We start from the raw sequence: 16,453 nt of genomic DNA, 5'->3' as shown, positions 1-16,453 counted from the left end.
AGATAATAACATTCTATTTTTAATAAATGCTGATATTATAAGTTGTGTAATATACCATTGTATGAACCAACTTTTATACGTGTTGCGAGTAGAGTTGGCTTAACTTCAATAATATCAGAGATTGTTCGGCATTCACCATCCACAAATCGACTCCACATAGTCAACCATATGGGCATTAGGCTGTAAATTTTAGGAGAAAATATTTAAAAGTGTAGCATGATGAAATAGTATTGAAAATAAGTTAATTAAAGAATTTATTAATATCACATATATAGTTGAGAAATCTTTTTTACCTCTGGTCGATAACATATATTTCTTGAATTTTTGTTGGCCCATGTATTGAGGTAATTTCTCTAGGAGGTTTCATGTATATTGCGATCGCCAGAATAGCTGTCCAATTATGTTAAAAAAAAATTTGTGAAAACTGAATAAGAGTATCAAGATGTACGTTAAATATATCGATGTGATATTTACCTATTTCAGTTCCAGTGTCTTTCTACTCATGCAGATTGGTGAATGAGATAATATCATATTCTGGTGGTTGTAATTCCACTCCGTCATCTGGAATGTTTTCGATGATTGTTCTTGAATTTAAGATCCACTGGTATTCATGCGCTTCAATTCTATGCCTGGGATCTAAAGGCTTAACATAAGCATTACTGATGTAGTAAGACCAGAAGATGTGCAACATGTCATTACGTAGGTCTATATCTTTGCCGAAAATTGTTGCTTGTAGTCGGTTGCCCTGCATAATATTGTATAAATGAATAGTTATTTCTATTCTATTGATTGTAAAATAGTATTTATTAAATATATATAAGATTTAATCTGAGAATATAGTTAGAATGAATCTATGTTGTAAGGGGAAAACATATTTATTTTGGATATATCATGTGAAGGAATATAATATAAATATTAAGCATATTTTTGCAAGAATGATAATGATATCAATGTGTTACCTCAGGGTCTATCAATGTCAGATTTTGATATTTTGTCGGTGAATGTTGTGCAGTACGTTTGGGAGATTTGTCTGACACAATCATCTTGATGCTCCAATTTCTTGTACTTGGAGTAATGTCTTTGATTGATGTATAGATAGTCCGCATGTTGAAGCCTACTTATAAATGAAGAGAAAAAAATATTAATTTAAACAATTGAATTTAAATAAGACAATTTCAATAATAGAAAAACAGGAAGTTCTGAAAATTACATAATGGAAAAATAAATTGTATTCAATTGAGAGGTATATATTGAAATTTGATTACTTACAGAAGTTTATGATGGATATGCTAGTGTTAGTAATTCTTTATAAACAATATTATTTGTTTCAGCTTCTTCACAATCTTGAGTTGATACTGGTCTTATAAGAACTTTTACTGAAGCATAAGTCTTGGCTCTTGATAGTGCTACATAAAGTTGGCCATGACAAAATACAGGTTGAGGCAAGTATACACCAACAAAATCTAATGTCTGTCCTTGTGCTTTATTTATTGTCATTGCAAAACTTAATCTGATAGGAAATTGTGTTCTTTTGAATGGAAAACCACTATTGTCGTCTGCATTTGGCAAGAAAGGAATCCTTGGTATGAAAACTTTTTTTTCAGAATAAATTATGAGGTTTTTAATTTAGATATAAATAGCAAAAGGAAAAAAAATTTGCTTAGTAGTAAAATAATAGTAAAAGAAGTATAATTATATAATTATAATTTAAAAATATTTTAACAAACTTTATTATTAATATTCATAAAATTTTTATTTCATTATGTTCTTGAAGCATATTTTATAATACAAGTTTATGCACAATATTAATTTTATTGAATGTGTACTCTATTTTATCAAATTATTTAATTAAATTTTCGATTTTTAAAAATTTCAATATTTTACTAATTGATTATGTATAATTATATGAGTAAAACTGTAAATATTGATTTAAGTATTTACATATAGAACTAAATTTGTCGGTAGAATTTCTTGTCTCAAGTTTATATATATATAAACTTTCATTAATACCACTACTAAACTTTCATTTTTTGAAATCTAATAATTATTTAATCGGAAAGTACATCTCTATTATTTACAAACTTTATTATTAATATTCATAAAATTTTTATTTCATTTTGTTCTTGAAGAAATACAAGTTTGTGCACAATATTATTTTTATTGAATGTGTACTCTATTTTATCAAATTATTTAATTAAATTTTGGATTTTTTAAAATTTCAATATTTTACTAATTGATTATGTATAATTATATGGGTAAAACTGTAAATATTAATGTAAGTATTTACATATAGAACTAAATTTGTTAGTAGAATTTTATGAGCAATTTTATAGCAATTTTTTAAATTTTTTTTTGAAATTGAATGAATTTATAAAATTAAATTTATTTTTAATTAAATTATATAATTATATTGATTGATTGAATTAATTTAATTTCATATTTTGCAATAAGAATAAATTCTGAAGTTTTTAATTCAAATATAAATAGTAAAAGGAAAACAAATTGTTTAGTAGTAAAATAATAGCAGAAGATGTATGATTAAAAAATTATAATTTGAAAATATTTCAATTTTATAATAATTTTTATTTAACTGTTATATTTCATTTTTTAAAATCTAATAATTATTTAAAATACAAGTTTATGCACAATATTAATTTTATTGAATGTTTATTCTATTTTATCAAATTATTTAATTAAATTTTCGATTTTTAAAAGTTTTATTATTTTACTAATTGATTATGTATAATTATATGGGTAAAACTGTAAATATTGATGTAAGTATTTACATATAGAACTAAATTTGTCGGTAGAATTTTATAGGTAATTTTATAACAATTTTTAAATTTTTTTTTTCTATAAACATGCATATGTAACTTTGAAATTATAATTTAATACAGCTCAAAGTTCAAACAGAATAAATATTGAATAAATGATATTAAATAATTGATTTAAAAGATTCTAAAATCAGAGAAGGAAAATAAACTATTTCAGTTATTAGTTCACAGTATGAAAATAAAAAGTTAAAAGATCTATATTTTTGATATTTTTATAAGCAGCTAGTTGTTGAGATATTTTGTTTCCACTTTCAATTTCATGGAGCTTTATTTTACTGTTTAGAACTGCTTATTACTGTAATTGTTTATTATTGTTCATGAGTAATGTTCAGTACTGTTTATTATTGTATCACATACTGTAGCATTGTTAATTACTATTTATACTGGTTAGTAGTATTTATTATAAAAAAATATTCACAACCTTCTAACACTCTACATTCCATATTATTTTTAATTTTTATTATTTTTTTTATCAAATATTTATTATATGAATAATAAATAGAAAATTTGAAATAATTTAAAAAGAATAAACTCAAAATTATAATTTGAAACAGTTCAAAGTTCATACAGAATAAATATTAAATAAATGATATTAAATAAATGACTTAAAAAATTCTAAAATCAGAGAAGCAAAATAAATTAATTCAGTTATTAATTTACAGTATGAAATTAAAAAGTTAAAGGATCCATACTTTTGATAATTTTATGAGTGGCTAGTTGTTGGGATATATTGTTTCCACTTTCAACTTCACGGAGCTCAACTTATGTAAAAAATTCAACAATGTAATATTCTAGTAAGAACAAAAGTAAAGTTGTAAAGAAAAAAAAAATTACTATTATTTAACACATATAAATAGGACAAATTAAAGAAAAATCCCAAATTCGTAAACTCTCTCTCTCTCCTAGGCGATTCGGGAGCACCGCTCCTTCTCCTCCAGCGCTGCCCGCCGCCGCCGAGCCCCGGCCATCGTCACCGCCAACACCGGCCTGTTCCCCTCACGCCGACGAGCATCCCTGGCACTACCACTCTTCCCCACGCGCAGCCATCGATGTCCTCCGTGGAAGGAGAACCGAAATGGGTTTCTCGGATTTTTGTGAGATTCCGCCGCCGTACGCGGCCGCCGAAGGTCACGACCACCACCGAGGAGTCCTCCTCAAGGCGGCGACCATCCCAGCCACCTTCGAAGTCGGCCACGCGCAGATCTCCGTCTCCCCCACGGAAACCGAACGGAAATGGGTGAAACCCATTTGTTTCACGTTACGCCGCCGTACGTGGCCACCGAAGCTCACGACCACCACCGACGAATCCCCTTCAAGGCGCCGACCATCGCACCCACCTTCGGAATCCCCCACGCGCAGCCTCCGTGTCCCTCACCGAAACCCACACGGAGAAAGAAGAAAAAAATATGCGAGAAACAGAAAAAAAAAAAAAAAAGAAAAGAAAAACAAAATGGAGAAGTTAGAGGTGAGATTAGAAGAGAAAATCGTACCAACGGGGGGAAGAAATCTGAAGAGCACGGGAAATTTTTTTCTTCCTTAGTTGAGTTTGAGAATTGTTCTGTAAATTTTGTGTTCTGTAAATTTGAGATGAAATGTGTAGATCATATATTTCATCTCTTATATGTAAAGATGAGATATTTATTTTACATTTATCTGTATGTAACGATTAGATATTTTGAGGGTGGAAATCGGAACTGGAAATCGGAACTGGAAATCGAAACTGAACGAAGAAGAAGAACAAGAATAAAATTAGAACTGAGAAAAAGCAACTGAGAAAAAGCAACGAGAAAAAAAAAAGCTACTACTATGTTCATGTATATACACGCTTTGAAGTATTAGCGTGATATCCACGCTTTGAAGTATTAGCGTGATATACACGCTTTTAAGTATTAGCGTGATATATATGCAATAGCGTAAGATGACAGTCTTTGTTGACGACTGCTGTGGAACAATAGACAATTTCGATCAATTTCGATCAATTTCATCGTTCTCTCCTCTAGGTTTTGCCGATTACCGATTCCATGCTCTCCGCCCCACCTTAACGTTGATTGTTCCTCCACTGGCGGCGGGGCTCCATCTGTAGATGTCTCTCGTGCAAACCCCCACCGTCGATTGCGTTCCCCAGCTAGGTGGTCCCACCACCGTCGGCACCGCCACCAACGCGATCCTCACCACAGTCGATCACCCCAGACTCTCCTCGAAGCGCAAATTGGACGATTATGGTGGCCCCACCTTCGACGACGACGACGACGAGGACCAGGATGAAAACGACGCTGCTTTCGCTGAGTTAGTTTCAGTTAGAATGAGGAAAGACGAACCCAACGCCGTCCACTCTTCATCGGACGCCCAACCCCGCTCCATCACCGCCGCGCAGTTCAATCCTAGGGTTCCCGATGACCGATCGACCTCATATTCTTGTTCGACTCGAGCCGAGTCGACTCGTTCCGAGTCCCGGCTGCAGTTCTTCATAAAGATGATCCCTGAGGGAAAAACCATGGTATTCCAATTTTGCTCTCGCGACACCGTGAGATCGGTTCACGACCGAATCCAACTGGTGACCGGAATTCCGGTTCACGAGCAAAGACTGATATATCGGGGGAAGCAGCTCCAGTGGGAGCGCACGCTCGCCGAGTGCTCCATCCAAAACGACGCCGGACTTGAATTGGTGGGCCGTATGCGTAGCACCGGACACCCTCACGCGTGGCAAGTGGTTGACGACATCGTTTCGGTGGTGTGCAGGCTTTGCCGAGGCGAGACGATCCCTTCCGCGGCGAAACATATTAAACCGAGGATGTCGGAGTTCTTGACGGAAACTCCAAAGGACGAAGAGCGCGTCCCCGGGCATCTGCAGATATTTTTGTCGTGTTCGGCCCCGGCCGCATTGGTTATGCTATATATGTCGCCGATCAAAGGTAACAAAGATTGTGCGGATAGTTCAATAAGGCATTTCTTGAATTCAAGTCGTAACTCGTTACCCAAGCCCTATCATAATTATTGTGCACCTATAGTTCTCGAGTTTTGTAAGTTGCTTAGAAGAGCTGCGCTTGAGGACCCTTTGTATCTCTCGTGTCGGAGTACACTTTGGTCATTGCTGGAATCGACTGGGTCGTTGGAGAACTCTAAGAAAGTAATTGTGATGCAAGAGATTTTCCCATTTGTTAGCGAGTTGGGGAATAGGCTGTCCAAGGATTTAGTTTCGAGTATGGAATCGCCGACAAGTGTGGGGCCGCTTCTGGGTGATGTTCGGGATCTAGCCGCGTTCTTGCTCCTCCTGCGGACTGAGATCACCGAACAAGTCGGTTTTCAGGGTCCCATTCCTGTGACTTTGGATGGGAAAGGATACAAGCATCCATTGTATGGGGAAGAGATTGAGTTTCTTCATCTTTTATTTATTGATTTGTTGAAGAGAATGGGAGAGTGCCTCCACAAAATGGAGGAGTGCTTGGCTGTTAAACACAAGGGGGAAGGTGAAACTAATTATTCTGGTTGGTCTCAGTATCTTGCCATATTGAAGGAGCTGAATAGCGTTTCCAAACTTTATCTGGGTGCTGAAGAAGATTTTTGGATGGTTTTGAAACTTAGAAAGTCTTCACTGTGCACGCTTATTAAATATGCTAAGCGTACCGATGATCATCAGTGGCTTCTTGAGCAAAAGGATGTGACTGATTTTGAATCTAGGAGGCATTTGGCGATGATGATGTTTCCAGAGGTAAAAGAAGATTATGAGGAACTGCATGAGATGCTTATTGACAGGTCTCAGTTGCTGGCAGAATCATTCGAGTATATAGCAAAGGCAGAACCTGAGGCTCTACATGCTGGTCTCTTTATGGAATTCAAAAATGAGGAAGCCACGGGTCCGGGTGTAGTGCGGGAGTGGTTTTTTTTAGTATGCCAAGCTATATTCAACCCAGAAAACGCTCTTTTTGTGCCATGCCCAAATGATCGCAGAAGGTTCTTTCCTAATCCAAGTAAGTTCCAATTGGTTTTTATATTCAACTCAGAAAACACGTGTTGCGTTATTTGTTTTATACCTGTTGAAATATGATATGGATGTAAACTTGAGAGTTTGGCTTCCAAAATTGCATTTGTACATGCAACTGTGATATGGATGTAGACTCGAGAGTTTGCCTCCCAATTGTTTTTTCTTGATCAGTGTAGAAAAGGCTAAACTTTGAATTTTCTATACATTGAGCTGTGTAATACTAGGACTTTAAATAGAGTATGAAAATAACAGCTATCCTACTTTATAGCCTATTGTAACACCCCTTTCCCATAGGATAGAGATGTTACTAAAATTCATAACATAATGTCCGGTAAAGAGATTCATATCCTGAAATACCTCATTTATTGAAAAGCGATAAATGTTAAAACTGATTTGAACATAATCGTCTCGAAAACTGAACGTAAAATAAAATAACATAAACTAATCTTATGAATGACGTAAAAGAGATCTAATTCTTGTGTGAATATCACTTATTCCTTCCTAGTTCTTTGTACTAAATCTACTCCTGGCCATCCAGCTCTGCATCGTCATAAACATCATATGTAAAAATTAGACATGAAAGAAAACAGGAAGACAAACAAAAATGAGTCGAATGCTCAGTAAATAGTACATCATACTGTAAAACTTAATCTGGCCTAGCATGGATTTAGTTTCTGAAGACTCTAAACAAAATACATATAGCATCACAAATTCCCAATCATACACGTCATATATTTTTATGAAAAACCTCACATATATACATATATCGTCATATATGCACATAGCATATATATATTCATCGTCATGAGCGGAAGCATACATAATCAGGGCAAATATGTAACGTGAATGCATAATAACTTGTTTATCTTGTCTTAACATGGAGTGAAACACGCTTGAGTCCGTGTTTCACTTAACTGAAATATATGGAGTGAAACACGCTTGAGTCAGTGTTGCACTTAATTGAATAACATGGAGTGAAACACGCTTGAGTCCGTGTTTCACTTAACTGAAATACATGGAGTGAAATACACTTGAGTCAGTGTTTCACTTAACTTGTGATTAACCACGCTTGAGTCCGTGGCACCGTAACATTTCTTATCTTTCTTAATGCATGAGAATTTATTAGACTTCATGAACATTTCTAACATGGCATATTCTTGTACATGGCATAGCATAGTATGGCGTATTCTTGTACATGGTATAACATGACATATCATAACATGGCATTTTCTTATACATGGCATAGCATAACATGACCTGACATAACATGCTCTGAACGTTTTATGACATTCCATGGCATACATGATCTAAGTACTACATGAACATGACATACATGATTTAAGTACTATATGAACAAGGCATACATAATCTATGTATTATATGGACATGGCTTGTATAATCCGACTATTCCATTACATGGCATACTAGAATTACTACATGAACATCTCATGGCTTTCATATGATTTTAGTAACATTCAATCAATTGAACAACAAATTCATTCATTCAAGCATAATCTCATATTTCATCAAAGATCGTAAGAGGAATCTAACCTTGACTTGCCTCTTAGCGTAGCGTAATCAACCATCATAAGCACATCATATTTTCATACAAAACAATAATAATCACAGTATGCATGCATTTATATGATCATACTATTTACCTCTTAGCGCTTCTTCCTGATTTCCAACTTGTAGCTCGTTACCTATACGAGGTACTAATCGTCACTAACTTTTCTAAAAAGATGTGTCATAGCATTCTAAATACTTAAAATCATATATAATAATATTATTCAAAACTCGTAACATGTTCCTTAACTTCTATTTAAATTATAACTTAATAATTTTATAAAATCTTAGTTAAAAGTCGATTGGAATATTAACTAAATAATGGACTCAAAAGATACTTTAAAAAAGATACTTTAAAATTATGCTTTAAAAACCCTTAAATGCTTATCTATAAAAAAATAAGTATATGACTAATATATTTATTCAATTAAAAGCTTCGGCCTACTTAATTATCAGCCCGGTTTAAACCTCAAGCTTGCATGAAATCAACCCACTTAACCTAGTACTATAGTTTCTGAAATAATTCAAGTCCAACCAGATTTATAAACCAATCAAGTTACAACTAAGCCCAGCCCCAATAAAACTCAGCCTAGTAGAAAGGGTATTTTGGGAAAACTGAAGCAAAATAAATAAAAAGAGAAAACAGGCTTACGGGAGGGGGGTTGTGCGATGCTCACCGAGAGAGAGCTGAGTGCCACGGCGGCTCTGGGTGCCTGGGAGTGACGGGCGACGTGACTGGGGGGTCCCTATGGTGGTGCGACACCGAGAGAGGGAGAGAGAGAGAGTTTAGAGAGAGAACCAACAAACCGAAAACACTAGGAAAAGAAGTTAGTGGCCGACGGCAATGGGCTTACCGGAAGGGAGTGGGTGCGACGGGACTAGGTTGGCCGGCGTTTTCTGTGGTGGTGTGGGAGGTGGTCCGTCGAGGTGACTGTTGGTTGCCGAGAGGGGCTACGGTGGTGCTTGTGGGAGTAAGTTTCCTCTCTCTGCGTGAACGAGTTTTCTCCAGGAATTTTTGTGTGTAATTCAGAGACTTTGTGGGTTTCTTATAGGCGATGGGAGGGAACAACGTGAACCTTCAGGAGATTGGCTGAAATTTGAAGTTGCCTAGACTTTAGGAACCTATTCCTACGAGGATACAGATTTTGAGAGGATTTGAAGAGTTTGAGTTGGAGTTAGTTTCAAACTGGAACCCGAATCTAATACGGGAACTTAATGGATTAAGTATTCGAAGGTTTTTTATAGGGAAGGAATCACTAATTTAACCTATCTGATAGCACATTTTCTAAAATGATAGTAAAAATATAAAGACAATAAAATAAATAAATAAATAAATAAATAAACAAAATACTAGTTTTAAGCCCTAAATTTTGACCCGTATGGTACACCTATATATCGTAAGATTCAAATTCAAATAGATTACATATCCAACTATCTTGATTCTGAAAATCCTGTAGGCAAGGAGTGTGTTGTGGTAAGTTGAACTCCTGAAATAGAGGAGTGTTTTTCTGTGGTCATATTAATCTGTTCTTCTACAAGCCCCCTCAATCGAAGGGGTAAGGAATGGACCCTTAGATTGTCACGCAGAAGCTAAAACCGAAGAGAAGGCAGCAGCTTGGTGAGAGCATCAGCATATTGATTCTTGGTGGAGAGAAGGCGGACGTGGAGCTGACCACATAGAACTTGATCATGAACATAATGAAAGTCTATTTCAATATGTTTTGTATGTGCATGGAATAGTGGATTACTCGCAAGATAAGTTGCTCCAATGTTGTCACACCAAAGAATTGGAGGGTGCACAACTGAGACATGAAGATCTGAGAGCACTGATTTGATCCACTGAATTTCAGCAGCTACATTTGCAAGAGACTTGTATTCTGCTTCGGTGCTACTGTGAGCAACAGTCGGCTGCTGTTTGCAGCTCTAGGAAATCAAATTTTTGCCCAGATAGTCACAATAAGCACCAATTGAGCGCCTATCTTCATGATCTGATGCCCAATCTGCATCACTAAATGTCTGAAGTTGACGATTTTTATTAGGTTGGATCAGTAGAGCATGGGAGATAGTATTCTTCAAGTACTTCAAAATTCGTTTGACTGCTGCCCAATGAGGCTCTTTGGGATCGTGCATATATTTGCTAACTTTATGTATGGCAAACGCAAGCTCTGGCTGAGTAAAAGAAATATATTGCAGCCCACCAACAATACTTATGTACAGATGTGGATCATAAAATGAGGCACCATCAGATTTTGACAATGGCTGGGATGTAGACATAGGTGTAACACAAGGCTGAGATTTATCCATGTGGCTGTGAAGAAGAAGATCGAGTATATAACGGCGTTGAGACAAATAGAGGCCCTTGTCACTTTTGATAGCTTCTATGCCGAGGAAGAAGCTTAGGGTACGTTTGGGTAGTGAGAAGTGTTGAGAATATTTGTGAATAGTAGTAAAAAAGTAATGAAAAAGTAATAATAAAATATTGAATAGTAGTAAAAAGTACGTGAAAAGTAATGAATAGTAGAAAAGTAGGTAAAAAATAATAATAAAATAAAGAATAGTAAGTGAGAGTGTTTGGCAAGTGAGGGTACTCTCACTTGCCAAACATAGCCTAAGTTTACCAAGGTCTTTGACTACAAAGTCATTCTGCAGCAGATTTATCACTCGGTTAATTGAATCAAGATCAGCACCATTGGTCATTAAGGCATCGAACTCCTTGTTCATAGCCTCTTGCCAACTGTGATGTTTGACTGCTTCCGAATAACACGTTGTTTCCTGATCAGTATTTGTGATTGTGGCCATGAGAGCTTTGGGAAGAGGATATCTGATGTGTGAGTCTGAGGGTAATTTAGGCCTATGGATATTGTTTTTGCTGTGAGTAGTCATTGAGTGGATATTCTAAGGTTGCAGTTGAGGTAAGGGGGGTGGAAGGGGAGGCGTTGGATTATGTTCATGCAGATTCAAAGTGATATCCCTGACAGGAGGTTCCAAAGCAAGAGCATGATCAGTCTGAGCATATCCTGTGGAGGTGGTGCTGCAATTTGAAAATTAGAAACTGTTGAAGGAGTGGAACTAGCAGGTGACAGTTTGAGATTAGCAGGAAGAATAACAGGAGTTTCATGATTAGGAGGATCATTAGACTGTGATGTTTTATATGGAAAGAGAGACTCATCGAAGACTACATGACGAGGGACAAAAACTTTGCCAGTGGAGACATCTAAACACTTATAATCTCGATGACCAGCACTGTACCCGATAAAAATGCAATTTTTGGATCGAAAATCCATTTTATGTTTATTATATGGGCATAAATAGGGCGAGCAAGTGCATCCAGACACACGTAAAAAATAAAAATTAGGTTTGGAATGATTAACCATTTCATAAGGTGATATATGCTGTTAAGACAGGAGATGGTAAACGATTTGTTATGTAAACAGCGGTCAAGAAGGCATCTTCCCAAAAAACTTTTGGTAGATTAGAGTGTGAAAGTAAGGCAAGACCGACCTCAACAATTTGGCGGTGGCGCCTTTCAATGGCTCTAGCTTTGTTGATGCGTATAAGGACAAGTTATACGGTGAGTAATACCTTGAGTTTGTAGATATTGATTCAGGCTGCGGTATTCATCACTCCAGTCGGTTTGGAGGGCCTTAATTTTTGTGTTAAATTGATGTTCAACTGTAGCTTGAAATTTTATAAAAACTTGTAACGCATCAGATTTAAGTTTTAATGAGAAGAGACATAAGAATTTGGTGGAATCATCTAAAAAACTGATGTAATAACTTGCACCAATAGTGGATAGAATGGGAGTTGGCCCCCAAACATCCGAATATAATAATTCCAATGGTTTCGAAACCGAAACATGCAAACTTTTGAAGGGTAAAGTGTGGCTCTTGGCCAGCTGACATTCAGGACAAACAGAACATGCATTATTCTTAACAGGAAAGGAATGTGCATTATTAATAACAGGAAATGAAACATGGCCAAGGCGTCGATGCCAAACATTGGTAGAGACTCGAACACTAGAGAGAGCTTGCGGCTGAAGATGAGCAAGCAATGCTGAAAATGTGTAAAAGCCGTTACTAAGTGGTCCGCGATGCAGGACGTTCCCCAAGTAATCCTTCACAAGGAAGAAAGAAGCGCGAAACTCAAAAAAGACGTTATTATCAAGACAGAAATGCTGAACAGAAAGAAGATTTTTTTGAATATCAGGAATGAGTAGGATTTGGTTAAGAACAAAAGATTTTGATGTAGAAGAGAGAGTGGAAGTGCCACTTTGGACGATTTTCAAACCTGCACCATTTGCCACCTGAATATGATCTTGACCATCATAGTCCTCATTCCAAAGATGAATGTTGTTCAGATCATTGGTGAGATGATGGGTAGCTCCTGTGTGGGGATGCCACTCAGTATCAACATGTGCATGATTCGCAGCAACTAAAGCTCGATGCTGGCGATTTTGGGGCTGTTGATCCTGGAAAGATAAATCAAAACGATGAAAGCACTTACGTGCATTATGACCTGGTTTCAGGCCACCACGACCCCTGCCGCGATAGCCACCACCACGACCACGGTTTGAGGGTTGAAAGTTGGTAGCAGGCCGAGACTAAAACTGATAGTGTTGCTGAGGTTGTTTAGTGGCCATATTCATGGAAGCAGCAATCTGGAGAGTTTGATGATGCTAGTTGATCCGCGACTCACTGATAAGGAGCAATGAATACATCTCCTCCAAGGTGACAACATCAGACCAAGAGGTAACTGTTGAAGCCAAGGAATCATACTCTTGGCCAAGGCCAGCAAGAACGTAAGTGATAACGTCATCACCACTGAGTGGTTGGCCAGCGAGTGCAAGTTCATCAGCCATGTGCTTGATGGAAAGAAAGTAATCATTGGCAGACATAGCGCCTTTCCGCACATTAGCAAGTTGAGTGCGAATTTGAATAGCTTTGGCACGGGAAAGAGGAGAAATTTCTTTCAAGAGCAAGCCATACATCACGAGAAGTGGTAAATGTCATGACTTGAGTGAGAACATCCTCAGTGAGAGAAGCGTTGATGGTGGCAAGTATTAAGGAATCCTGACGAAGCCACTGGTCATATTGAGGGTTTGGAATTTTAACAATAGCACCTGAGGTGGGATGAGGGGCATCGATTTCTTTGGGAGGGGGCTTTACAGGGCCATCGAGATAGCCAAAAACAGCTTGGCCACGGAAGTAGGGTAGGGCTTGAGCTTTCCAAACGAGATAGTTGGAATTATTTAGTTTGATAGACAGTGGCAAATTTGAGAGGGACGGAAGGGTGGGCGGGGCAGCTACTGTATTAGAAGTGGATGAGAAGGAGGAGGCCATTTGGGATCAGACGTTGGTCTTTGTTTGGCTCTGTGATACCATGTAGAAAAGGCTAAACTTTGAATTTTCTATATATTGAGTTGTGTAAGACAAGGACTTTAAATAGAGTATGAAAATAACAGCTATCCTACTTTATAGCCTATATATTGTAAGATTCAAAATTCAAATAGATTACATATCCAACTATCTTGATTCTGAAAATCCTGTAGGCAAGGAGTGTGTTGTGGTAAGTTGAACTCCTGAAATAGAGGAGTGTTTTTCTGTGGTCATATTAATCTGTTCTTCTACAATCTGTAACTCCCAAAATTAACATTTGTACACGTAACTGTGAGTTTGTAGCGTTGTTAACTGTTTGACTTCCAAAGTTAACATTTGTACATGCAACTGTGAGTTTGTAGCGTGGGTTATTAATATCTGAATGTAGTCGCACACAATATCTGTCTTCATCTAGCTCACTGGTACCTACTAGGAACAGAATAGTTTTTCAAGTGTTATACGATATTTTAGGAGCATTATGACTTGATTTCCGTTAATACATGTTTGACATAATGTAGAAGTCGGAATATGACTGGTACTGCAGCCACTACACTCGAGTGTGTTTGTGATCTGTTGAGCCTTACGGTCTAGATTTTTCATTTGTTGAGGTCTATGCATGATTAGAATTATGTGGAGGGTAGAGATCGTAGAAAAGTGATCCTTGTGGAAATCTTCTTTCCTTGTATAATACAGACAGAGTGGTTCTCAGTCTGTAGTGGCGATGGCATGTTCTGGTTCTGGAATATGGTTAATGTGAACTTGGGCTAGACGAGACGTAATCAATACAAAATCTGATCCATCAGAAGTAATATACAAATCTGACGCATCAAAAGTCCAATAAAAAACTAGAAGACATATTTCGATGCACATATCTATAAACAATAGGTGACATGAAACCAACCTAAGATATATGCATAGATATAAAAGGGAAGACCGGGGGCCAGACCAAGTTGGATTGTGGTGCCTAAAAAAAATTGAAAACCTATGTAGAATGGAAGGTCCTCATAATCACCTTGAGCAGTTCCTTCTCAACATAAGTACCGAAACTTCTCGTGCAATTTCAGAATCACAATGGCGTGGATAACCTAGATGCCTGGAACAACCCAAGTACTGAATCATTTTCCAGGAATGAGGTGGTATTTCCTCCTTTCCTCAAGTTACAAAAGAATTATTTCTGGAACAATTGTTTGGTGTTAGGTTGTAATATTAGTCCAATTTCAGAGAAGCTGCCTGGAGCCTGTTTTGGGTTTCCCTCATTCTTTTGGGAGTTGTATCATCATGCAGAGTTTCCCTGCTTCCGCATTCTGAATTATTTTCTGTTATAGTAAATGTTCTATGGAGAAAAAAACATTTTTCAAAGACAATCATGATCAATTTATTCATTTTCTTCTGCATGCAGCATCTAAGGTGGATCCCTTGCACCTTGAATATTTCAACTTCTCTGGCCGGGTAATTGCTTTAGCTTTGATGCATAAAGTGCAAGTAGGCATTGTCTTTGATCGTGTATTTTTCTTACAATTGGCTGGAAGGGACATTTCTCTGGAAGACATAAGGGATGCAGATCCATGCTTGTATAGTAGCTGCAAGCAGATTCTGGAGATGGATTCTGATTTTATTGATTCAGATGCTTTAGGACTAACGTTTGTTAGAGAAGTTGAGGAGTTAGGAACCAGGAAAGTCGTCGAACTTTACCCTGGTGGGAAAAGCATTGTTGTGAATAGCAAGAACAGGGAGGAATATGTTAAACTTCTCATAGACCATCAGTTTGTGAAATCTATCTCAGAACAGGTATCACATTTTGCTCAAGGTTTTGGTCATATTCTTTGTAACACCGGGCTCCAGAAGTTCTTTTTCCAAAGTTTAGAGCTTGAAGATCTCGATTCGATGCTTTATGGAAGTGAAACTACCATCTGCGTGAATGATTGGAAGGCACATACTGAGTAGTGCTTGCAGGATTTTACTTTTATTATTCTCTCTAGCTCTGATTAGTATCTTCTCTTGCAGTACCATATTTTCTGTTATTTCCTTTTTTTATTATCTTATTTTCTGTTTTTTTTCCTGTTGGAAAATTTAAGATCGCTTCCTATGTCTTATAATATGGGTTGCCTTGTGGGTGAAGTCTTCATTTTTGGGTATGCTACATGCCTTCTTGTGCCTTTCTAGATATCTTTTTTTCCAAAGTTCTATTTAGCTCATCCTTTTCCCTCTTCGCTAATTCTCACTATAATGTTACTTATAGAAAATTCTCACCATAATTTTAATTGATGTGATTTTTTTTTTTATCTTGCTTTCAAAGCGTAGAACACGTTATAAGAGATGTTGAATGGGGGCTGGTTGCTCCATTATTTGCTTAATTTTAAAAAAATAGTTTTTGTATGCTGGGCACCTTTGAATGCCTCTAATACCTTCTGACTATTCAAATGGCTTACCCAAGGCAGGGTGTGTTTGTTTTTGGTAATAGAAGAAAGGAGAAAAGAGTTTTCTTGTGTAAACATGCTTATACTTACAAGGCTGCATAATGACAGTTGGAAGATAAATGTATGTGAATATCATCAATACTTTGCATGGTCTTTAAAAATGGGGTTAGAGTCTCGATTAAAAAAAAATGGGGTTAGAGTTTGGTGAGGGTAAATATAGGGATTAAAGTACTGGGCATAATGGATTCAGTCAAGTTCTCAATGGTTATGGGCAATTAT

General features: G+C 36.8%; 1 protein-coding gene and 1 non-coding gene across 2 annotated transcripts; one reads left to right on the top strand and one right to left on the bottom strand.

Moving 5' to 3' along the window:
- The first annotated feature begins 4,735 nt into the window (after positions 1-4,735).
- Positions 4,736-15,923, top strand: LOC109007111 (E3 ubiquitin-protein ligase UPL5-like). The gene is made up of 2 exons (XM_035686406.1): positions 4,736-6,802; positions 15,157-15,923. The coding sequence occupies exons 1-2, from the start codon at positions 4,918-4,920 to the stop codon at positions 15,699-15,701; spliced, it is 2,430 nt and encodes an 809-aa protein (XP_035542299.1). The 5' UTR covers positions 4,736-4,917; the 3' UTR covers positions 15,702-15,923.
- LOC118344907 lies at positions 13,072-13,210 on the bottom strand. The gene has a single exon (XR_004798638.1). It is a non-coding gene; the product is annotated as a small nucleolar RNA Z247 (small nucleolar RNA).
- Positions 15,924-16,453: the final 530 nt, after the last annotated feature.

Source organism: Juglans regia, chromosome 16 (assembly GCF_001411555.2).
Source record: "Juglans regia cultivar Chandler chromosome 16, Walnut 2.0, whole genome shotgun sequence".
Lineage (NCBI taxonomy): Eukaryota > Viridiplantae > Streptophyta > Magnoliopsida > Fagales > Juglandaceae > Juglans > Juglans regia.
Note: the sequence above shows the minus strand (reverse complement) of the source record. Positions and strands in the feature narration are given on the sequence as shown.